We start from the raw sequence: 26,930 nt of genomic DNA, 5'->3' as shown, positions 1-26,930 counted from the left end.
TCACAGCTGCAGAAGATGACAAATTTAAAGTGCAAAAAGGTGTTTCAATCTGGGAAAGAACTCACGTTGTCCGAGCTGTGCTTCAGGAACTCTTTCCCTGATGATGCGGCAGGCGTCGTACACCATGGTGGATGGCTCAAACTGCATGGTCTTCACAACATTGCCCACACTAATTTTTAATGACAAGGCCACCATGATTGCTGCTCTGTACCTCCAACTAAGTTACACCTGGATGGACAATCAACAGGAGAGAGGGTAGTCAGGAAGAGAAAAAAAAACAAACAAACAATAACTGTACATGCTCACAGCACCAACAGCTGCGTAATAAAAAAAAGAAGCATGAATGAATGAATTTGAATGAATGAATTTATTTATTCGGCACGCAAAGGAACAATTACAAAGAACAAAAATAAAAAGAACAATGTAACAGTGAACCCATGTGGCCGAAATGTGCACGAACAGTATAACAAATCAATGCACTAAAATTTCAAAACACAACCAAACAAACAATAGTGAACAATCCCAAGCACGATAACAAAATCGGTTAACCTAATTATTCAATCTATAATGGATATATTATTTTTGTAAAGCCTTTTAAAGCCAACTAAGGTACCAATTAATTTAATATTTTCAGAACAATTATTCCAAATATTAACACCTTTAACAGAAACACGATTTTTTACAGTAGCTCGGATCCTTAATTTCTCAAAAAAATAATATTCCTCTCAAATTATAACTGGAGTCCCTCATTTTAAAAAGATCCTGGACATGTTGAGGCAAAAGTTTATTTTTAACTTTATACATAATTTGCATTGTGATGTAATCCACCAAGTCCCAGAATTTTAAAATTTGTAAACAGGCAAATAATGGATTCGTTGGCTCATGATATGGTTTATTACTGATCATACTTATAGCTTTTTTTGGTAACAGAAATACTGGATTAGTATTAGTTCTATAGGTATTTCCTCCAACCTTAACACAAAAACCATGACGGTGGGGGAGGTTGCCAAAACTTTAGCCAATGGGCACATATCTGCCATCAGTTCAAGTTTAACTAAATTACCAAACAACAAAAATTAGACTGATGATACTTTGGGTGGAACGAAACATCGGGCGTGATAATCATATTGTGGGGAATAATATTGCTTTTTAAAATGAGTATCATGATATCATAAAACTACTGCATGGAAGAAACAGTGATCTATTGCAGAGGAATCAGAAATGATAATAAAGATTACTAAAATATACAAACAGGATACACCAAGGATCACAATTTATACTTCAAAATAATGTGTCTTTTTAAACAATAATGAGGTGGCTTTCTACACAATTCTGTGAACAGTGGTATAATTGTGTAATGTTGTTATGTGTGTGTGTGTGTGTGCGCGCGAGAAGCAGGACAACAATTCAGTTTTCTGATGAAGAGATTTTACTACGTCTGAAACTTGAGGTGGAACACTCATTTTGTGAGAATTCAGTTTATGCCACAAAAACTACATTTGTAATTTCTCTAGACGGAGATCACCATGTAAAGTCATATAAAATCAATAATATAAAAACAATGATGATAACATTAAAACAAACAGAGCTCTGGTATTGGAATGGTATTGGTATCGGTAGATATCCAAATTCAGGTACCGGGATCAGATTGGAAGTGAAAAAAATGTGGATTGGTGCATCCCTAGTGTGTTCTGATGCCACATGTCACTATCAGCCCCCCTGCAGATCTTCCTCAGGTCATCAATGGCAACCACCCAAACAGAACACTGGTCTATCCCTACCCACCAAAAGCTGCCCTCTAGCTGTCAGCCAGGTGATACATGGGCATCCCCTTGACTTTTTCCAATTGCTGGGGTCATCAGCACTGAAGCATCTGAATTTTGGATCACAATCAGAAAAGTGTGCCACATGGTCAACACGTGGTAGCAACGTTTCCTCACATTACAAATGGGACACTTTATTTCAATCTCCCAGAGTAACCATTCTTTTGACAAACAAAATCCAAGTCTCTCAACCATACACTGAGACAGGAAGCAGCAGGAACCTGAAGATTTGGACCCTCATTCCCCTGCAAAAGTATCTGCATTGTTAAACACCTCTGACCAATAACGTCATGACTCCATAAGCTCCTCCCAGATGTTCTGTGACATGAAAAGTCAAGGACACAGATACGAATGTCACTGCTGAGTTGAGTGACAACTTTGACACTTTTTACTGCACAGTGAAACGTTAAACAGGAAATCACAGAAAACCAAGATTGTAGCACATTTGAAAAACAAAAAACACAAAATACTAATCATATCAGAAAATAGTGACACACTGCCTACAAACGTTGACTGTAAACTCTATAGAAAGTGTTACAATTAAACAATAACAAAAACTCAAGCAATTGGAAAGACAGAAAAGAATGTATTATGGAGGTGTTGTGAGAGTGCAGGCGGAGTGAACGGTCGTCTACAGCTGGTCAGTGGTTCCTGCAGACAGCAGCAGCACAGCGACAGCTCGAGGAAAGCAACGCAGGAAAGTATCCAGTGTCAAAACACAGACATCCCGACACCCACGGCCTCACGTGGTTCTGTGTCACCATCACATCGTCTTTTTATGGCTCCACATAAAACATGTAGCAGGGCAGAGATGGCGTGTTGTCAAATACGGACCAGTGGAACTTAGAGTGGACTTAGAAGATCGGTAGTTGTGTCACTCAGCTGGTTATCTTTCTCAGCTGCCCAATGCTCCCAGTGTGATCAGATCATTTCTAAAAATGTCTGGGATTAGGATGAGTTAAATACAGAGAATAATTTGCCCAAGGTGATTAATCAAGTATGAAATTTTGTCTTATTATTAGAAATGTGGCAATTCAATTCACAGTATGGCAGGGTTTCTCAGAGTTTTCCACACCAAGGACCAGTTAAACAATAAAAAAAAAAAAAAAAAAGTTGACAACCTAATCCATCAATTTTCCAAAGACTGCTTACCAATCAAACAATATATTACAAATTAGAACATGGCAATGTCCACTTTCAGTCAGGTTTTGATTTGACAGCAAATCTCCTGGGATTCAGTAGCCTACTTGTCACTGCGGCTGAACCACCTGCATTAAGATGATGCACCTTGACTGTTGTGCTGTGTTTAATTTCTGTTTAGTCCCTGCCTTAATGCTGGGATGGGCTCCCGCACCCCCCCAATGACCCCTGAGTGGAAAAAGCAGGTAAAGAAAATGAATGAATGAATGACCCCATCTTAAGCCACCAATTCATCGTGTCAGTTGACTGCAGTGATCATTTATGACAAAGTTTTTTGCTGCAAAACGGTCAGTCATAGCATTGCAAAACACACAATTCAATTTAAAATTTTTGGATTTATATGCAAGTTGAGCTTATAATGAAAAGAAATATACAGTGCAATTCATCTTTCCCCTCACAACACCCCATAATTACAACATGAAAGTTTTTTTTTGTAAATTTATAAAAAAAAAAAAAAAAAAAAAATAATAATAATAATAAACTAAGAAATCTCTCTGAAGGCACTTCAGAGAGAGAATTTTGCAGTCATCAGCCCAACTGGTATTCAAACCAATGACCTTCTGCACCACAGTCAAAAACTAACCGCTGGTTCACGGTGACCGTCCAAATAAGCATTTGTAAATACTTGGAGTACCATCAAGTTAAAAAAAAAAATTAAAAATAAAAAACACGATCTGACACAGACAAACCACCATTTTCAGGAATGTATTGTTAAACAACTTACAGCAGTTTAGTTTGTCACAAAAAAAATGGTGAAAGCATTTAACGACCTTTAAAACATTGAAATGTTGTAGCAAATGGTCTAAAAAAAGTGTCATCTGATGCACCCTGATGTAGAGCAGATGATGAATTCTGTATAAAACAAATGCTACATATTCAACTGTCATGCTGAATATTATTATTCAGCATGACAGTTTAATACTGTCCGCCTCACAATACTGCAGTTTCTGTACAAAAATAATTCTGCTCCTAAATAAATAAAAGAATGCACCAAAACATTTTGCCATCTTTATACCCACAAAGAGAGCAGATCCAGTAAAGTCAGATTTTCACAGCTGAGCTGTGATGTAACGTGTTTGACTTTGGCTTCTATCTGCACAGCACCGACCGCCACATGCTGACACAGAGTGTGTGTGCTGGGTATGAACGCCAGGCCTGTCAGAGACATATTTAAATTCACTGAGCTATTTTAATGTTTGTGGGAAGGGACAGTCTACTGTCATCAGTTTCAATTCCACACATTTCTTTATCTACACTCACAAGAAACGTCTTTAGCGATCCCACTAAGATGTGATGACGTCACGTCCTGCTTTAAAATGCCTGTTGATGCCATAAAAGGGCATTTCAGCCATCTGTACACTCCCAGCGTGATTCAGCTGGGAGCTGCATATCCTGTCTGCAGAGACGGCGAGGACACAGCTCCTTTAGCTCCAGGAAAGATGGGACGTGACAAATCTAAGGCTGATTTGTGTCTTCAAGTTCCTGTGCTACAAAAAGTCTGTTCTTCAGAAAACATCAAAGATCTTCAAAGCTTATGATGCCTGGAGGATGAAGCTACTCAGTCTGAGAAAACCACTGCATAAACACAATGGATGAACTTCAGAAATTGTAGTGCAAATGTTTTCCGCCCTGACAGAAAGGAGGAAGTGCAGTCGCAGCAGTAATTACCCGACTGAGTGCGAAATGAGGAAGAATGCACAAAAATGCCACAATACTCTTAACAGGACAGCAGTTAGAGTTTAGATTTCTGTGGGCTTTTTGTTTGCTGGAAATGATGATAGGAAGCGAATATAGCAGCATATATATATATAAGTAGCATTTAAGACCTGCTGCATACTGTGTAACAAATATCTACAGTCTGATACCTCACAAAACAACCCAGAATGATTACTTAATTTTTAATACTGAACAATGGGCATCGCACACCAAAACTACCATAAACGCATCTCAGTGTTTATCAGATGGGAATGTAATTAGCTCAAAATTAAAGATGACAGTCCACACCAAGAACTCAATTTCATTATTTGCTTTCAGCTATGTTATGACAGCAGTTTCCGGTGTCGCCGACCAAACGGTCCCCCCTAAAAATCGGTCCACCCTGCCTTCACTGTGCATGCGTCATCAGTTGCAGTTCACCGATTATCACCTCTTTTCTGCTTAAAAATGCACTCTAGTCATCATCTATCTCAGTGACAGATATCTGACGGTTTTGTACAACAATCATTCCACATAAATTCAGCATTATTTCATCATAAAGACAGAGGAAGCGATCAGAACGCCGCAGCCACACAGAGTGCTAGCTGTTGCGTTCACTGCGCATCCGTCATTTCAAAGCATCACCAAATATCACCTCGTTTCTGCTTAAAACTGACTTTAGAATGATTTAAGAGGTTTTGCCTTGTCATCTGATGTTAATAATCACATTATTCCATTTGATTGCTTTGGGTGAAGAGACTCCGTCTCACAGGGGCTGCTGTGGTCATAAATGACGCATGTGCAGTGGAGGCAGGGTGGACCAATTTTTAGGGGAGGACAGTTTGGTCTGCGACACCGGATTCACAGTTTACAAATTTAAAACTGGTACAGCTCCAAAACTGTTAAAATGTTCCATCTGAAGGTGCGAGCACCAAAGGCAAACCCTGGGTAGTCCACAATAGAGATGGGCCAAACCACATTTTTTTCAGTCCTGGTCCGATTCCGATAAACATCTGCCAACAGCAATACAGATTCCTGGCACAAGAGCTCTTGCTCTTGTGAAAAACAGTTTGCAATATAAATAGACAATATAATACCAGACATACTGATCAATACTGGTTTACTGGCTACTACTGTTCCTCCAAAACTACAAAACTTTCATGTCCATTTAAATCATGTAATATACAAACCCACTGGGTTTGCTGGTGATTTTTCCACAGTTTTGGCAGCTTGACAGAAACTGAAGACAGGTGTCAGGTCCTTCATGATGCCTCTCATATTTTCTTTGATTTGTGCGGACTGAAATAAATTATGCATATTTCATCATGTTGACTGTGTGATACCTCAGTGATATCGAAATAATTTATGACTGTTCAGCAAAAGAAAATGGTTCTTCTGGAACAATATCGGGATCTGCAAGATTGATGCTGGCCAATATTTCTTTGAAATCCTCGTAAAAAATTTAAATTGCTGCATTGAGGCCGGCAACCATCTGATATCGCACACATCTCTGCATGTTGCTGTTGGACTGACTAAAATCCCTCCCATATATATATATATATATATATATATATATATATATATATATATATGGGAGGGATTTTAGTATTATATATATATATATATATATATATATATATATATATATATATATACACACACACACGAGGTCTGTCCATAAAGTATCGTACCTTTTTATTTATTTTTTAAACTATATGGATTTGATTCATATGTTTTCACGTCAGACAAGCTTGAACCCTTGTGCGCATGCGTGAGTTTTTTCACGCCTGTCGGTGACGTCATTCGCCTGTGACCACGCCTTGTGGAAGGAGTGGTCCCGCCCCGTCGTCGGATTTTCATTGTATGGAAATGGCGGAATGATATGGGGTTTTTTTTCCCATCAGAATTTTTTCAGAAGCTGTTAGAGACTGGCACCTGGAAACTATTCGAAAAATTTATCTGGCTTTCGGTGAAAATTTTACGGGCTTCACAGAGAATAAGGTCTGGTAGTACAGCTTTAAGGACCCCTTTAAGGACGCTCAGCGCGCCGCGCTCAGCGCGCCGCGCTCCGAGCTGCGACGACACGGCACAAGCCCCGGACCATTTCTGAGCTGATGGCTCTGTGGATACGAGACCGTCGTGTGCTCTTTCTCTGGTTATCACAAGAGCTGGACATCAGCCATTTTCCGGCAGATTTCACTTTTAACAAGAGATTTTGTCGTGGAAAGCCACGCGGAGGCTTCGCGCGTCACGACCGTTTCGCTTTGGAAGCAAGACAAAGGAACACCTCCGTTTCGGCGTGTCAGAGGACAAGTTTGCGACATGTCCAGCTCTCCACAATTTCACTGATACTTACTGGACTGGTAAGCACTGAAAGCCGAGATGCTACGTCATCACCCGGAGCTAAAAGAGGGGAGCAGCGGTCTCTCCCGACTACTGACCAGCGCGTCACTAAACTGCCAGGCAACTCCGAACGAGCAAAGCAGATAAGTAAATTTACATCTAGAATCACTTGATTAACCTTGTAAAGCTGCATTTTCTTAAACATAAACATTTTTTAAGTAATATAACTATTTCTCAGAGCTCTTTGAATCGAAAATTGATTCTGAATCGAATCGTCACCCCAAGAATCGGAATCGAATTGAATCGTGAGTTGTTGAACGATTCATGTCCTTAATATATATATATATATATATATATATATATATATATATATATATATATATATATATATCAATACACACACACACACACACACACACACACACACACACACACACACACACACCACACACACACACACACACACACACACACACACACACACACACACACACACACACACACACACACTATTTTTCATGCTGTAATTTTTTTCCCCAAAATAGAGTTTATTTATGTTTGAGAGGTCACTCTCACATTTTTGAGGTGCAAATATGCAGATATGACTCAAGAAAATATTTTATATTTCATGGTAACTTTGTGGAACAGCCTCCTTCATCATGTGCTCCAAGTGTTATTACTTCAACGGAATGCTATGATTATTTTTAGGGCCCGAGTAGGCAACATCCTACGAGGACCCTATTGTAATTGCGCTGATTATTATTATTATTATTAGGGCCCGAGTAGGCAACGTCCTACGAGGACCCTATTGTAATTGCGCTGTTTATTATTAATTATTATTATTATTATTATTCTCACTCTTGAAATCGAAATTTCTTCCCATGCTCAAAAACTCACCAAACTTTCCAAAGTCGTCTGGCTGGATCCGAAATTCGATATTTTGGGGGCGTCGCACATGGTCGCAGAAAAATCGTGAAATAGCGCCCCCTAGAAATTTTCAAAAATCCCTCCGCATTGGGCTTTTTTTGTCGTAGCCTCACGAAATTCGGTACACATATTTACCATGCCAGGATGCACGAAAAAGTCTCTTACTGTCATGGTGAAATATTGACAGGAAGTCAGCCATTTTGATTTTAAGTTTCGATTTTGAGCAAATTTTTGCCATTTTTGCCCATTTCCACTACTTACATTTGAACAAACTCGTCCTAGGGATTTCATCCGATCGTCTTCAAATTTGGTCAAAATCACCACAACACAATGGTGAGCAAAAGTTATCAAAAGATTCTAATTAAGTCAAAAGGTGTGGCTGCTAGGGGCCGTCAAACTTTGGCGAGCTTTTCGGAGCACGCCGTTTCATTTCGAACGGCTGTCACACCCACATACTTCATCGTAGATCCTTCAAACTTGCTGGACATGATGAGGGTTCCACCCTGAACGTCTACATATCTTAAGTTCCCATTTGCGCCATAGTGCCCCCCGGTGGTGGTGGGAAATGTCCTATTTTTACTTTAACAGGTCCTGATGTCACATAATTAACCCAATCAACTTCATTCCACTTCTAAAACATGCAGAACAAGTTGGTGAACGTAGGCGATGAACGCCGTGAAGTTACGAGTAACGGCGTCCGTGTGGCTGTGTGCTGAATATTGCCCATTCACAATGAAATTACGGTCTTCCTTTTGACGGCTTTAATTTTGGCATATCATCATGAAAATTGACACACAGGTCGAGCACGACAACCTCTTACAATTCATAGGGGCATCGCCCATGGGCGGGGCAAAATGCCTCAATAGCGCCCCCTTGAAACTTTCAAAAACCCCTCCCCATAGGGGTTTTTTGGAGTAGGGAGATGAAAATTGGTACACGTGACTTGCATAGACGTACAAAAAAGTCTCTTGCACCATGAGTCTACTCCAAACAGGAAGTCGGCCATTTTGAATTTTCTTGTCATTTTGCCGTGATTTCCACATGTTGTATTTGAACAAACTCCTCCGCGGGATTTTGTCCAATGAACTTCAAATTTCTTTGACAGCATCCACAGACGATACTGACCAAAAGTTATCGAAAGCTTTTCTCTGTGTTGAAGGGTGTGGCCGCTATGGTGCCGCCATTTTGACCCTTTGCCATGGAACATCAAGTCATGATAACTCCTTCATGTTTTGCCTGATTGACTTGAAACTTCACATGTATGATGACGGTTGGCCCCTGAACACACCCAACCCCTCTGTTTGTACACTGAGCGCCCCCTAGTGGATGAAGAATCAACATGTCATAACTCCTTGATGCATTGTGTGATTTGTTTAAAATTTGAACTGTGTGATGAGTGGTTGCCCCTGCATGCACATGCCCACATGTGGTCACAAGGGCACCCAGTGGCCTGGGTAGGCAGTTGCGTGGAATGAGGGCCCGTATATGACTGCTTGCAGTCCTAGTATGGTGTTTGATTTTTATTATTTTATTATGGTTTTTGATGACTTTTACTGTGCAATTCATGAGTTTTATATGGTTATATTTATGAGTTTTACTATGATGCTTTTTTAAATGATGAATGGTGTGTGCTTTTATTGTATTTTTATACACGCTTTATGAATAATTAATGATTACTGACTGGGATTTTCTGCCACAGTTGGCGACAGTCTGCATGCTCTTGTCAATAATATTATCAAGTTTTGTGCTGAATATGATTTAAAATCAACAAGAACTTCATTCAAGCTACACTTTGAACATACTTCGAGGGGATAACATGCTGAAGCCACGGCAGAAAATACAAGAAAACACACAGAAACTGTGCTTTAATAGCGACCAGAAGTGAATAACCCAAACTCTCGCGGCCGAGTGGCTGTAATCTTGGGGTCGCAAGCTCATCATGGGCTTATTGGTTGATGTCTACCTAGAGACCTGCATGTCACTTCTGAGGTAAATGAACGTCTCTACAAATTCCACACTTTCAACACATACAAATACACTTCTAAAGGCTAAGTCCAGGATATCAAAGATCTGGATCTTTATCTTTACCCAGGACAACCTCAAACACCGAACACTCTAATTCCTCCCTCAGCTTCTCATGTACTGCAATCAGAGTAACCTGGATGTGAAGCCAAGGTCAGTAAACTATGACGATAAATGAAGACACACAAAATTGTGCCGTGCAATTCAGTTCAAAAAGTTGCAACACGAAACTAGAAAGAATCCATTAAAAAGCTGTCGACACATATATATATATATATATATATATATATATATATATATATAAAAAAAAAAATCTAAAAACTGTGGCCACGCTTCCTCCCCTGCCACGTGTTCCCAGTGTAGTAAAATACCGGGAATCCAGCTGAGAAAGTTCAATCGATGGAACAAACACACACACATTCAACCAGGTCTCAGTCAGAAATATAAAGTCAACTACAAAATATACAATATAAAAACACTTTCAAAAGCAGTAATTTAATGAAACAATTGGAAACATTATAGACCCTTTTCTTGCGTTAACAGTGGCGTTTCTGATGTGTTGTGTGAAAATAACACACATACACACCCCACCAACACCCAAATTCTTTCTTTTGAAGGGGCATAAATTAATCAGGATGGATGAGCAAGTACCAAAATTAAGTGTTGATTTGTGGAAATTATACACATACAATTATATTACAATTAAATACATTTTAATGGAAAATGAACATGTCAAACTTATAAAATACTCTTTAAAATTGTGAACAGTAAGTTAAACTGGTCCAGGTAGAAAAATGTAATTAGAATGTAAAGAAAAACCATCAGGTGCTGATAATATTGATTCAAAATGACTGAAACTTGCTGCATGGTCAATTGCGTGTCCCAATGGCTCCCATTGTAAATTTAAGTTTTGAGGACAGTGTCTATCCACAAGCATGGAAAATGGCTAAGACTGTGCCATTATCAAAAAGTGCTGCTGCACCATTCTGTGGCCCTAACAGTAGACCAATTAGTTCGTTACCTGCTCTGAGAAAAATTATGGAGAGAATTGTCTTTGAACAAATTCAAAAATATTTTTCAAATAATAATTTAAATACCGATTTTCAACATGCATACCGGACAGGTCATTCAACATCTACAGCCATGGCCCAGATGACAAGTGATTGGCTGATCGCATTAGATAATAAAAGGTTAGAAGGAGCTGTACTGTTGGTTTTCAGCTGTGCTTTTGATCTTATTGATCACACCCTCTTGTTACAAAAAATGCAATGTTATGGGTTCAGTCCAGCAGCATCTCTTTGGCTTAAAAGTTATCTAGAAAACAGGAGGCAAATTGTCTTTTTTAACGGAAGCCTCTTGGATGAGAAAAACGTTTGTTGCCGTGTTCCACAGGGAAGCTGCCTAGGACCTCTCCTGTTTTCTATATATACAAATGACTTGCCATTAGTCTTGGAGAAAGCTAAAATATCAATGTATGCTGCTGACTCAACTATTTATTCATCACATACTAGTGTCCAAGAACTCAAAATTGTTCTTAGCGAAACTCTAACATCTGTGTTGGAGTGGGTCACACATAACAAGCTAGTTCTAAATATTGGCAAGACAAAAAGTACTGTTTTTGGAACCAAACATGTTGATGACTGAACCCAAGCGGAGGCTTGCTGTCAAAGATGTAACTGTTGAACAGGTCAACGAGACCAGAATGCTTGGAGTTGAAATCGACTCTGAACTATCATTGTCTAAACACATTAGTAGAGTAGTACGCAGGATGGGCAGGGGTTTTTCCAATGGTGAGAAGATGCTCCCACCTCTTACCTCCTAATATTACTGCTGATGTGGTAAAAATTCTTGTTCTGTCACAGTTAGATTATTGCTCTGAGATTTGGTCGTGTGCTGCTACAACACAAATACCCTACAACTAGTCCAAAACAGAGCCGCACGATGTGCACTTCAGTGTCCACTAAGACTAATGTGAACTGGTGTCCTGGATTAAAGTAAAAGAGAGATGTACAGCCTCATTATTGAACTTGATGAGGAGCATTCTTACAACTAAATCTCCAAATGTACTTTATAAAGAATTATTGTTCAGTCAGAATGAACCTGATTATGATACCAGACATGCTGCGGAGGGCAGATTTATAATACCTAAAGTAAAAACAAATAAAGGAACAAATGCGGTAATGTATAGAGCAATGTTTGGCTGGAACACTTTGCCAAGGGACATCAATATAATGCAACCAGTAAACATCAGCTTAAAGTCCTTTTGAAAAGGCATCTTCTTAGAATTTAACATTTGGTGTTATTGACCATTCTGGGAAATTATTTGTAGTCAATCGTTTGACAAGAATGAATTAACTGTAAGTAACCATATTGAGCCAAAAGTTTCTCTATAAACTGAGTCCTGTCAATGTGTGTGCAGATGAGTGTGTGTGTGGGGAAAGGGTATCTCTGTTTTTATTATTTATATATGTATAGTGATGTGAAGGCTGGTGGAAATACTGTTCTGTGAGCACCATGTTGGGGTGACTCCAGGAAGAGTAGCTGTACTTACTACAGCTAATGGGGATCAAATAAATAAACTCCAGAGATTATCATGGTGGCCCAAATGTGACCCGTGGTCCTCCACACTGGACCACCCTACTACTTTATCATGTCATGACTATGAAAGACTGGAGGAGCTTTGCAGTGTTAACCACAGTGAATCCATATAAACAGAACCTTTTATTTCTCCGATTCACAGCTTTAATTTAGCTACAGACAGCCCCTCTCTCTAAAGACACTATGTATAGCTCTCTCAACCACCACTGCATTCTCTGTCTCACTACCTCATGAGCTGGTGTCACAACTTGCGCCAAAGGAACAAGAGGATGTTGCATACTTGAGATAAAAAAAAAAAACAAAACAAAAGAAATTGATTAAATGACATCCCGTGGTGGAATTTAAAAGCACTGCATTCTGCTCGGAAGTTTTCCTAAACACTTCTTTTGTGCCAGTTGATGACGACCAATTCTCCTCTAACAGTGGACTATAATAAAAATCCATAGCGTAGTGTGATTTCACACTGGTGTACTTTATATTACCCACCTCAAATCAGTTAATTATTAGAATCAGAATAGCTTTTATTCACCAAGTATCCACAAGAATACAAGGAATTTGACTCCAGTTTGAACTGTACTTTGTATGAGCATGTATAAATATACACTAAACAATTAACAGTAAAAATGTACAAGCAAAATGTGCAATAAAAAATGTGTGCAAAAGAGAAACAGACAGACTGAAGTTGTACATGAGGTTAAATTGTTCAGTGTGATGACCTGTGGAAAGAAACTGTTCCCGTGTCTGGTTGTTTTGACGTACAAAGCTCTGCAAGGTCGACCAGAGGGGAGGAGTTTAAACAGTGTGTGTCCAGTGTGTGTCCAGGGGTCTGCACAGATGTTACCAGCTCACTTCCTGGTCTTGGATCGGTGTCAGCGACTGAACGGTCCCCTCTAAAAATTGGTCTACCTGCCATCACTGCGCATGCGTCTGACTCTCTACACCCAAAGCGATCAAAAGGAATAATGTGATTATAAACCATCAGATAACAAATTTAACCTCTTAAATCATTCTAAAGTCAGTTTTAAGCAGAAAAAGAGGTGATAATCACCTCATTTCACTACTGACGCTCCAAAATGAAATCTTTTATGATAAAATAATGCTGAATTTATGTGGAAATGATTGTTGTACAAAAGCTTCAGATATCTGTCGCTGAGATAGATGATGATTGGAGGCAGTTTGAAGCAAAAACGAGGTGATAATCAATCACTGCTGACACTTAACATTAATGCTGCTGATGCACCGAAATGACGCAGTTGTAGTGAAGGCAGGGTGGACCGATTTTTAGGGGGGGCCGTTCATTCTGCAACACCGGTATAAGTCCTGGATGGAGGGCAGGCATTATATATTTGGACTGGGGTGCTGTTGCTGAGGCTTACTTTTTATGAAACAGGACTACAAACGTGCAGCAGTATTAATAACGGCCAAAGCTGGAGGTGTGTGCACCCAGAGTGCACTTCCAATTACACATTCTTTCTCTGCAGCAACATGTCACAACTGCGAAAAGACCAACTCACAACAGTATCTGTGCTCTCGTTAGTGCCAGATGTCCTGTGTGAAGTGACAGCAGTCTTGCTAACAAACATCCTGTTGTCAACGTTCTGCCTATCTCCGGAAGGCAGCACTGTCACATCTTTATGACCAGCCTCTAGCTGCTGTCCCTCAGGCTCCTCCAAACAATGTTTTACAGAGAACCAATAACCAAACATACATTATGATAAATTAATTCAATTATACAAGAGCAAAACGTGGTGTATCCACAAGTGAACACACGTGAAAAGTGCAAGAATTGACGGGTGAGTTTGCAGCACAATAGCTAAGATTTGTGTGCAGTGGGGGTGCTGGTCAAGGTCAACAACACGCGAGGGTAGAGGCCGTGTGTTTTCCCAGTACATAAAATCTAAATTCTGATGTTTAAGGAGCTGGCTTAGTGAGGAGGCAAATCTTCTACCAGCTGTGCACATGTTCACCCTTTTGTGTAGATTAAAAGTTATTTTTGAGTTGGGGAATAACCCCCAAAATATCCCGTTTTAAAACTCCTTTTGCGACCGTAAAATCCGGCATTAATGTCACAAGGGGGTTATTCCCATTCTAATCCAAATCTATCATTTGCTTTATTTTTCTACATCTAAACCCATAGAATAATATAGTTCGATAAAACTGTTACACAGACCATAGTTTTAGGGAAATGTTGCTCTTCCTTTCTGAGTCATCAAATAATCACCGTTAGTATTGTATTTATCAGTTATCACAGCAGTAATTGCAATATTCACATCGGCTGGCGAAGCTTACCGTGGCAACAGCGTCTTCAAGCCAAACGGGAAATTCTGTGAGCAGACACAGATTTCTCCATCTCGTCAGCTGCATTGAGTAATTCTGTATCAGAATCCACATCAATACTTTTGTATGATAGATTAAATCCACTTATTTCAGCATCGTCATCGCTCCACCAGTTTCTCCTGCTCTCAGCTGACAGCGCCATTACTGACGTTGTTTTCTTTGTGTGATGTAATTGTTTTAATGTATGATGTCTATTGTCCTTGTGTTATACAGAGCTGCTGAACAGGCGAAACAAATTTCAGATCCATGATCTGACAATAAAGTTCATATCTATCTATCTATCTATCTGCCTAGCAACGCGGTCAGGGTGCAGGGTAATACATCAAATGTGAAACGGTCGAATATTTTGCTACAGTCAATGTAATATTTTATGGTTGTAAATCTCACACGATTAACCAATCAGATTTGTGGAAAAAATGTAATTGATTAGAATTCATAATAAGCAGTTGTTAATATCAGAATCACACCTCATTTTAGAGACAAACAAACAGTCTTTGTGTTTCAAAGACTCAGATGCCAAACTTTTTTTCTTTTAAAGAGAGGACACTGGCTGTGTTTGAAACACATTCTGCTTCATCATCTGACATTTTTAATCAAATACTCACAAATCAATTTATTAACAGGTTTTTCATTCTTTGATGTGATTTATTTATTGATGGATTTATTTCTTATGATGGTTAAGGCCGAGTTCACACAGCAGGATAATTAGGCCGATATCGGACCCGAGCTTCCCCTTCTGACAATCTTAAGGACTCCCCGACAATCATGATGACTCTAAAGATAATCTTATGAGATATTCCTGCCATGTGTGGTGTGTTCAGAGCGCTCTGATCTGCTAGGAAGGGCGTAAGGAGCGCCACGATCGCAAATCGGGGATATTCAACATGTTGGATTTTTTTGGCCCGACATCACAGCGTGTGTTGTGTCCTCTGACCAAAACGAGCACGCAGCCTGCTGAATGTGACGTGCAGCCAATCAGAAAGTGAGATGATGGACGCACGGAGCGGAAAATAAAATCAAAACAGCTGTTCTGACTTACCAGAAAGTCCAGAGGTTGCGCTGTTTCCACTCCTTTAAAGAACGCCTTTTCTTTTTCTTTTTGTATCGTTTTTTCCCCCTCTGTTTTAAATAGTCCACAAAGTATCTCCGTTTGTTTACTCTTAAGTCATGGTCAAATCTCGAGAGATTTTGCGAGATTTCCTGTCTGAGCTGTAAATGTTCATGTGTGAAATCTGTTTGTGTGTGGTGTTGTTCTTACCGTGTGGCTGAACACCACACAGTACGACCAAACCTGTTAGAGCCATGATTTTTTATCTTCACCTGTGTGGTCTCAGGTTTTGGAAACCTAAAGATAATTTTAAAATCCTGTCGCGTGAACCAGGCTTAAGCAGAGGAAAATCATTGGTGAGATTAGACTTACTTGCCGAAATCAAAGATTTTCTACACTTTTAAAAACCTGTAGAATAAATGTACACAGCTGGAGAACTAACACATGTGCCACATGTGGTTAAGTCAGTACAAAGACGTGTAGTTTGACATTACACATTATGAGGCGCACGTTGAAAGCACCTTTTCAGAATTTGAGAAGTGCTTTCCTGATTTTGCTTCCACTGTACTGCTTGCCAGTGTTATCAGTTTCGTGCAATTACAACTCCAAAGCTGAAAGAGTTGAGACTAGGGCTAAAAAGATTAGTCAAGTAACTTGAATAATTCAATTACAAAAAGTATTTGAGGCAAATTCTCTGCCTCAAAGCTCAGTTTAATATTGTAGTATATATGCCAGGCCTGTGTGTGGCCCTGCAACGTCCCCACAAAAAAACAAAAAAAAAAACAAAAAAACCACACACACAAAAAAAACAAAAAACAGAAGACGTGTAAGAGGTGTAATCTGTAGCACCAAAAGCTACTGCTTTCCACCACGACAGAAAAGAGTAAAATAAAGCCTTTTAAGAGAAAGAGGGTCCACGCTTATAATTTGAAATAGCCTTACTGCGCATTTCAAGCGAAACTGACTCCAAATATGACTAAATGAAGTACTTTTATTTATTTTCGGAAATGCGGTCCATTCTCAAAACAGTACATGAAAAGCAAACGGCACTCGCCTTTGCAGGCGCACACATGTCCCCCCCCCCCCAAAAAAATTGCCAGTACTCACAAACATACTTAAACATCCTTTGTTTATTGTTTCAGCATTCTAAAGAGACAGGGGGAGGGAGAGAGAGCGCTTCATGTACTGTTTTGAGAACAGAGTGCATTTTTGAAAATAAATAAAAGTACTTCATTTAGTAAATTTGGAGTCAGTCTGGGTAAATCATCGCCGCCGCCCCCCCCCGAGCCCAGTTTCCCCTCAGGCGGTGCTCACGTTCAGGTGCAGCCTGACTGACTGAGGATGACACTGACCGCCTGCACTTACGGTCCAGTGTCAGGGGAGTGCTGAGCTCCTGACACTGGGAAAAATCCAAACTTGTAAAGACGTGAAAAAATAAATAATTACCCAGGAAAACAGAAAAGAATACACTAAATTTGACAATCTGTGTGATGGTGCAGTGACACTGTGCCATTGCTTAGGGAGAGCCCTGGACTGTCGATGTTTAAAAAAAGCAAAGTACGTTTTATTCGATAACTCAATTAATTGCCAGAATAATCGGTAGAATACTTGATTGCTAAAATAATCGATAGCTGCAGCCCTAGTTGAGACAGCATGGAAAAAAGCAAATTCAAGTATCTGACCATCAGAGCCCCAAATCAATCAGAGACCAATGGATTCAGTGATATTTGCCATTTGAACAAATTAATTCAATCAGTTACGAATATGTTAACTAAATCCATTTTGTGTTCACTAAAAATCAGTTTTCTTCATACAAGTCAGGAGATGAACACATGAACATTTCCAAGACACTGACTGTGTCTTGGTCTTTATTTCAGCCAGTTATGAAGAAATGCATGGTACAGCATGGTAAATCTGTGTGGCAACAGCTCTCAAAAACTAAGAGAGAATGAAAGAAGAATTTTGTATCACCACTCACAGCTTCATAGTGAAGCAGAGAAGAATTTTCATTCAGCAAAACAGACCAAATCCTGGCTGATGGGCCTTCTGGAAATTTGTAGCTGAACTTTCAAGATTTCTTTAAAATAAATCCTTCTCTGCAGCACTTCATCATGAAGCTGTGCAAAAATCACACAGGCAGTGAATGCAAAGTCAGATTTTGGCTCACAGAGACCATTAACTGATGTCAGCAAAAAAAAAAAAAAAGAAAGCCTGACAATTCAAATCTGATTCCAAGGTAACCACAGAGTACAACTCATACTACTGTCAACTTACTACTTAGGTCATGAGGTCATCCAGCACAAAACTGCATCCAGAGCTGGGCTGACAGAAACGAATGATGACAAAAACACACTGTGCTCAACAACAAGGATGCAAACAAAGATGGTGGGGGGGGGGCATGCTTAAGAGAGGAAATGCTAATGATGACAGCAGCAGTAAAAGAAATATGCAAACGTATATTGAGTAAATGTGAGTTATATGAATGTATGTGTGCACAGCGGTGTGGGAAAGCTACAAATCTATGTGCAAAGTGTAATGAGGTGCGCAGCCGTGTGAAGGAATGCGAGATGTGTCGGTGCTACATCACAGGTTTCATAAAAGAAGTAGAAAATGGAATGAAAAAAGCAACAGTTGCACTTTTCTGTGTTCATGGCAGGGGGGGGGGGGGGGGGGGATGCCCCTCTAATGAAGCCCCACTCACATCTGACCTCTGAAGACACCATGCTCTAAATTTCTGGGGAAAGCCCTGCTAGGTATGGTAGCTTGAAAATATTATCAGCGTACTCTATTAACGTTCGACACTTGGGACATTCCTTGTCAAATTAAGAGAGAGAACTTTTGATTGCTGTATGCACTGGCAAAGCAGCGATAACAGGGCGCTGTGTTCACCGGCGATAACTCAAAAATGGCTGGACGGATTCCCTTCAAATTTGGTGTGAATATTACATGGATAGATATTTAGAGGTGATTAGATATTGGAGTAGTTTGGTCAAAGGAAAACGTGGGCCGTAAATACACCTTTTTGCATATCTCATCAACCAGTGAGCCTAGATGGATGATCAATATTGATCAGCAAAATATTTGTGATTGATTGGTATGAATAACTTTCATAATGAACTCACACCAGTCCAACAATGAAGTTAAACACAGTCCAAAGCACCATTCAAGATGTGTGTTTACGTCTACATTTATAGAGCACAAAGGCCAAGCATCAGAAATCTGTTGACTTTTGTTTCTTCAATAGGCACCAAGTTGCTAAGAAAGTACTATAAGATGGAGTATTTTACAAATGTATAATATATTTAACGATATGACACATTTCAGGTTGGCTCCAATTCACAACTTAGGGCTGTATTTTGAAAGTGGACATAAACAGGTTGTGCTGAGAGCACGGGTTCCTTTGCTCAAACAGTGTACAGTAGTCCCTCGTTTATCGAGGGAGTTACGTTCTAAAAATAGCCCGCAATAGGCGAAATCCGTGAAGTAGTCAGCGTTATTTTTTTTACAATTATTACAGACGTTTTAAGGCTGTAAAACCCCTCACTACACACTTTATACACTTTTCTCAAACAGGCATTAACATTTTCTCACTTTTCTCTCGTGTGTAAACACTCTCAAAGTTCAAACCTTAGTAGAAAAATAAGACCAACCTGTTTTCAGGCCCAAACATTTGTTTGAGAAATAAAAATAGAACTTTTTCCTATAAATAATTATGATGGCTTTTAGAACTTAATTTTAACGATCAACCTACGAGGTTGGACACATAAGAAATTATTAATAGTGACTGACCAGTATTTCACAGTTCCTCTGATCGCGCCTCTTTGTCCTGGTGCCGCTCCGCTGTAGCGTCTGTTTCCACTGAGTGACACCTCGGTGCAGGTGTCTTTTTCCGAGTGAAGAACACAGATATGGGTAGTTGTTGGCGCCCTTTTTTCTTCTGGGCGAGAAGATTCTTATAAACAGACACGCAGAACACGATGCACATGCTCTGCCTTCGCGGTGCCGCGACCAGCCTGCTTGATGAGGACGCAGAACACAACGCGCTATAAAAAAAAAAAAAAAGCATGCAAAATTGGACTAAAAAAAATCTGCGAAACTGCGAGGCCACGAAAGATGAACCGCGTTATAGCGAGGGACCACTGTAATACAAAACAACAGCAACAAAAAGTCTGCATATCTGGATATTTACTTTAACTTTTCTGCATAAATCAAGTGTGGTGTGAAGAAATAACTTTTTTTTGTTAAATAACATAAGCTCAGGCATAATTGGGTGTTTGGGGTTCGACCTTTAAAATCTGGTCAGGTTAGGAAATCCATAAATATGTAAATGATTAAGGCTGGTGGCCAAGCACTTAAGTGTGCTCGCTTCCAGTGCGGAAGGTTCCCGGTTCAAACCCCACCCCTGCCCATTCTCCGTGTAATATGGAGTTGCATCAGGCGATCCGGGTGGAAACAAGGGAGCAACCTAAGGGATTTACTCTTATTAAGGTAAACACCATGAAATACTAAATAGCTGGGTTACATAGTGCAGCAGATAACTGAAACAATCATGCAAATGGTGATAAAAACATCAAATTCGGCAGAAATACTCCTTAGACACTCCTCTTCTGAAAAAAAAAAAAAAAAACGAGTGGCCACTTGACTTGACACTCCTCTTCTGAAAAAAAAACAAACAAAAAAAAAAAAACAAGTGGCCACTTGACTTTTCAATCGGTGGTCAGATTGGGGTCAATTGAAGAATTACACAGAGGTCAAAATTAAAAGATGCTCCAATCATATTGAAAAATATTCCACATTATTTGCCTGATCATAAATATTCCAAAAAGGTAGAGTTTGGACTATCTGTGACTGAATTCTATGGAGTTATGGGATAAGAACAGCAAGAATGGTGACAAATCTCAGTTTCATTTTGTACAGTGGTCAAAAGTTAAAGTTGCTCCAATTTTGGTAAAAAGTGATGCAAATTATTGGCTGAGCTAATAGGATTAATAAATGGAATAGTTTAGACAGTGTTGAATGCTTGGTCTCCAAAGTAAAGGTCAAACAAGGTCAGCGTCTATTGGATTCTATGATATGTGACATATGTTACCCAGTAACGTGATAAGGATGATACATGGTCCAAACTATTCCTTTTTAAAACCGTGTTAACTCAACTAGTAACTTGCTCTTTAACATTGATTTAATTTTTGAAATTTCATTCAATGTTAAAGGCAGGGATTTTTCCAATTTTCTCAGATTATTCCTGACTTTGACCTTGAAAATTTAATCAGTTCTTGCCTATCAGGATATGAATCTTCAATAAAAATTTCATTACTATCTACACTGAACAAAAATATAAATGCAACACTTTAGCTTTTGCCCCAATTTTTCATGATCTGAACTCAAACATCTAAAACATTTTCTATATACACAAGAGACTTATCGCTCTCAAATATTGTTCACAAATCTGTCTAAATCTGTGTTAGTGAGAATTTCTCCTTTGCCGAGATAACTCATTTCACCTCACAGGTGTGGCATATCAAGATGCTGATTTGACAGCATGATTACTGCACAGGTGTGCCTTAGGCTGGCCACAATGAAAAGGTCACTCTGAAATGTTCCGTTATATCACACAGCACAATGTCACAGATGTCGCAGGTTTTGAGGGAGCATGCACTTGGCATGCTGACTGCAAGAATGTCCACCAGAGCTGTTGATCGTGAATTGAATGTGCTTGTTGCGTTTAGATTATTGTTCAGTGTATGAAAAATTATGGGCTCCAGGCTGTTCACAAACAAGCAAACAGGAGTGAAAACATAATCTCCTCCCAACTTTGTTGGCTGAGGTAAAAAAAAATGTAAAGTTCAAAGTGAAACAGTGTTAACCACTATTTCAATTTGAACTGCGGTATACCACACCCAACACACACACACACACACCAAATCCGAAGGATAACAAATGTATCACACCTCTGATATCACATAATGACCTCAAGCAAAGTGTTAAAAAAAAAAAAAAAAAAAAAAAAAAAAAAAAAAAAAAAAAATCAGCTGGCGGCAGTGAGGCACTGCACCGTCTGGGTGCCTTGTTTAAATGAAGCGCTGCAGAATGTATTTAGCAGGGCAACATGAGCCTGGGATAGCATAGCAGCTCTGCTGATTCCAGCCCTGCAAAGGAATTCAACTCAGCATTCTTCTGGAATGCCAGGATTGGAACAGAGAGAGAGAGAGGGAAGAGACGACACAGAGAGAAGAAAGAAGTAAGTCTCTATTCAGAGATAGGTCAGTGGTAACAAGCAGGAAATTTAAGTGCATCCAATCCCAGCGGAATACAAGAATGTTAAGATGGAGCAAACTGAGGGGGGCAAACTCTACTCTGGAAGAGGAAAGATGATTTCTAGAAATCAAAGCTCTTTCCAACTACACTCAACAAAAATATAAACGCAACACTTTTGGTTTTGCTCCCATTTTGTATGAGATGAACTCAAAGATCTAAAACTTTTTCCACATACACAATATCACCATTTCCCTCAAATATTGTTCACAAACCAGTCTAAATCTGTGATAGTGAGCACTTCTCCTTTGCTGAGATAATCCATCCCACCTCACAGGTGTGCCATATCAAGATGCTGATTAGACACCATGATTAGTGCACAGGTGTGCCTTAGACTGCCCACAATAAAAGGCCACTCTGAAAGGTGCAGTTTTATCACACAGCACAATGCCACAGATGTCGCAAGATTTGAGGGAGCGTGCAATTGGCATGCTGACAGCAGGAATGTCAACCAGAGCTGTTGCTCGCGTATTGAATGTTCATTTCTCTAGCATAAGCCGTCTCCAAAGGCGTTTCAGAGAATTTGGCAGTACATCCAACCAGCCTCACAACCGCAGACCATGTGTAACCACACCAGCCCAGGACCTCCACATCCAGCATGTTCACCTCCAAGATCGTCTGAGACCAGCCACTCGGACAGCTGCTGGAACAATCGGTTTGCATAACCAAAGAATTTCTGCACAAACTGTCAGAAACCGTCTCAGGGAAGCTCATCTGCATGCTCGTCGCCCTCATCGGGGTCTCGACCTGACTCCAGTTCGTCGTCGTAACCGACTTGAGTGGGCAAATGCTCACATTCGCTGGTGTTTGGCACGTTGGAGAGGTGTTCTCTTCACGGATGATGCGAAGGAGATGTGTTGCACTGCATGAGGCAAATGGTGGTCACACCAGATACTGACTGGTATCCCCCCCCCCAATAAAACAAAACTGCACCTTTCAGAGTGGCCTTTTATTGTGGACAGTCTAAGGCACACCTGTGCACTAATCATGGTGTCTAATCAGCATCTTGATATGGCACACCTGTGAAGTGGGATGGATTATCTCAGCAAAGGAGAAGTGCTCACTATCACAGATTTAGACTGGTTTGTGAACAATATTTGAGGGAAATGGTGATATTGTGTATGTGGAAAAAGTTTTAGATCTTTGAGTTCATCTCATACAAAATGGGAGCAAAACCAAAAGTGTTGCGTTTATATTTTTGTTGAGTACACGCTCACACATGTACCATTTTCTTTCACGTGCGTTTTATTCTTTCAATACCAAATCAACTGGAACATTTTGGAAGCATTTGTTTTGAAGGAATAGGTGAGGTACTGAGGCCAAATATATCCCAGCTTCTTGCTTTTGATACAGACTCCGGAATACTGTTCAGAACAGATTTCTAAATAGTCCAGAGGTCCAATTTGTGGTAACAGTCACAGCATCAGTGAAATGTTTTGGTACCATCCACAGCTTAACATTTTATATATTGTGTAATTTCAGTTTCAGTTACCCCATTCTGTCATATATTGTGACCTGAATTTGCCCCCACAGTAGCGGTGTCGTGTTTGTCCTATTGGTTGCTACAAGTAGACTGCAAGCTGAGTGGCACTCAGCAACAACCACATAATGTTCCCAGCCTTCAGGAGTTGAGATGAAATCAAGTCGAGTGTCGGAGCATGTGCTGGTGCTGCACTTCACTGCATCCAGAACACCATGAATCAACCTTGGGTTCTGGATGGCAATCACCCAGACAGACAACTGCCATCTATCTGCCACAATCAGATGAAATGTGGTCATCTCCTTGGCCTTCTCCAGCTACTGGGGTCCTCAACGCTCAGGCGCCTGCATGCTGCATCACGCACAGAGAAACTATTCATCTTAGTCTCTCTAGTAACCACTCATTTGATACAAAGTCATTCCAGTGGTACCCAAGGATCCTCCAAGGAGACTTAGTTCCAAAGACATCCAGTCATCACTGGTTAGTGTTCAAGTCTCACAACAATACAGCAAAACAGTCAGCACCAGGACCCTAAAGACTTGGACCTTCTTTCTCCTGCAAAACACCTCTGTCCAGTGACCTCATGACTATGAGCTCTTCCCAAGCAACTCTCCATCTCAAAGGCCGAGGGCCCAGAGACACTTACAGGGAATGTCGCTGTCAAGATATGTGAATGTCTCTACAAGTTCAACACTTTCACCACATAAAGATACACTTCTGATGGCTGATTCCAGGAAGTCATTAAAAGCCTGAACCTTAGTCTTGATCCAAGACCATCTCAAGCCTAGACAGTCTGACTCCTAACTCAGGTTCTCAAGTGCTGCAATCAGAGTGCCCATTGATCCTGTAAAGATCACAGCATCATCCACAAAGGTCAGTAATATCAATACCACACACTACAATTTATGCATGCATTTAAATAAAATTTATATAAGCAGTATTAAGCACATAAATGTATCGATATCGTGAAACGTATCAAATATCAGACGCCCAACACCATGCATCATATCAGGTTTTTGAGAAATGATATATAGCATGACATCCCATCACCCATTTGTCAAGAACTCTGCAATAATTCACTATAATTTGTTATAGGAGACAAAAGCTTCCGAAAAGCATGACAGAACACTACAAATCCCAATGACCTCTGATCCTCTTGGATGTCCTTTCTCTACAACAGTGGTGTCCAAAGTATTCCAGAAAGGGCCAAGAGGGTGCAGGTCTTCTTTGCAGCCACTTACTCCAGCAGGTGATGTCACTGATTAGCATCACTCTGAGCAGATGGGGTGAGTTCAGGGAGGTGATGGTCTAGTGGTTAAGAGTTGGGCTTGAGACCAGAGGATCCTCGGTTCAAACCCCAGCCTGACTGGAAAATCACTAAGGGCCCTTGGATAAGGTCCTTAATCCCCAAGTTGCTCCCAGTGTGTAGTGAGTGCCTTGCATGGCAGCAACCTGACATCGGTGTCTGAGTGTGAATGGGTTAATGTAAGGCATAAATGTAAAGCGCTTTGAGCGTCTGATGCAGATGGAAAAGCGCTATATAAATGCAGTCCATTTACCATTGAAAAATAATACACTACATAGTTACAGTATTTAGTAGGGATGTCCCGATCAGGTTTTTTTGGCCCCGATCTGATTCCGAGTCATCTGATTTTGAGTATCTGCCGATACCGAGTCCCGGTCCGATACTTTAAAAAACTGAATGAACAATGAACAAATGCTAAATATATAATAATTTAATTTTAATCACCTTATTTTATTATGTATCACTTAAACAGTGCACTTCTCCTTGAGGTAGCTTGAACAATCAAGTAATAATCTACCAGACTTAAAAAATGTACAAATTTCCATGTTATTTTATTTGTCTCAATTCAATTTCAATTTCAATTTATTTTCCTTTATATAGCGCCAAATCACAACAGAGTTGCCTCAAGGCGCTTCACACAGGTAAGGTCTAACCTTACCAACCCCCAGAGCAACAGTGGTAAGGAAAAACTCCCTCTGAGGAAGAAACCTCAAGCAGACCAGACTCAAAGGGGTGACCCTCTGCTTGGGCCATGCTACAAACATAAACTACAGAAATAATTCACAGAACAATTCACGGACGAATATACAAGAATTGCTGTTGGTGCACAGGACAGGAGGGTCACCAACACAAACACAGCTCCCATCTCTGGATGGAGCTGCACCTTAAACAGAGAAAAAACAGAATCAGGCATCATAAAGACAAAAAAATACTGTATAATTTGCCAGCATTAATCAACAAGAACAACAGAAGAAATACTAAGGTGATCGTCGGCTGCTAGCCCTAAGTTTCACTAAAAGACCCAGAGTTTAGGTGAAGTTGAGGCCGCGGCCCGCTCCAATTACTAATAACATGAATTAAAAGAGTAAAAAGCGTAAAACAAAACTGTACCAGTATGCTAGCCATATGAAAGGGAAAATAAGTGCGTCTTAAGTCTGGACTTGAAAGTCTCCACAGAATCTGATTGTTTTATTGATGCAGGGAGATCATTCCACAGAACAGGGGCACAATAAGAGAAAGCTCTGTGACCCGCAGACTTCTTATTCACCCTAGGGACACAAAGTAGTCCTGCACCCTGAGAACGTAAAGCCCGAGCCAGTACGTAAGGTTTAATTAGGTCAGCTAGGTAGGGAGGTGCCAGTCCATGAATAATTTTATAGGTTAGTAACAGAACCCTAAAATCTGATCTCACTGGGACAGGAAGCCAGTGAAGAGACGCCAAAATGGGTGTAATGTGGTCGAACTTTCTGCTTCGTGTCAAAGGTCTGGCTGCAGCATTTTGAACCAATTGGAGAGCCCTAATGCTAGACTGCGGTAAACCAGAAAATAGAACATTGCAGTACTCCAATCTAGAAGAGAGAAATGCATGGATCAGGGTCTCAGCATCAGCCATAGACAGGATGGGACGACTCTTCGCTATATTTTGCAGGTGGAAGAAAGCAGTCCTAGTAATATTTCTAATATGTCTAAAAATAAATGTCAAAGGTTCCTTATGTTAAACAAGAAATTATCTAATCTGAAATAACAGGTGGTTTTAAATTATAGATGAAAGGTTTTTAAAGAACGATTTATTGATTTAGCTATTTTAATTACAAGTGTTCTAAACTTTTTTAAACAGTA

General features: G+C 40.0%; 1 protein-coding gene across 1 annotated transcript in view; it reads right to left on the bottom strand.

Moving 5' to 3' along the window:
* The window catches only part of tln1 (talin 1), a 198,656-nt gene that overhangs the window by 144,580 nt on the left and 27,146 nt on the right, over nucleotides 1-26,930 (bottom strand). Inside the window, 1 exon segment of the mRNA XM_034193096.1 lies at nucleotides 66-228. Within this exon segment, the coding sequence (XP_034048987.1) occupies nucleotides 66-195 (130 nt within the window). The 5' untranslated portion in view covers nucleotides 196-228.

Source organism: Thalassophryne amazonica, chromosome 17, assembly GCF_902500255.1.
Source record: "Thalassophryne amazonica chromosome 17, fThaAma1.1, whole genome shotgun sequence".
Lineage (NCBI taxonomy): Eukaryota > Metazoa > Chordata > Actinopteri > Batrachoidiformes > Batrachoididae > Thalassophryne > Thalassophryne amazonica.
This window is presented reverse-complemented; position numbering and strand designations above follow the sequence as displayed.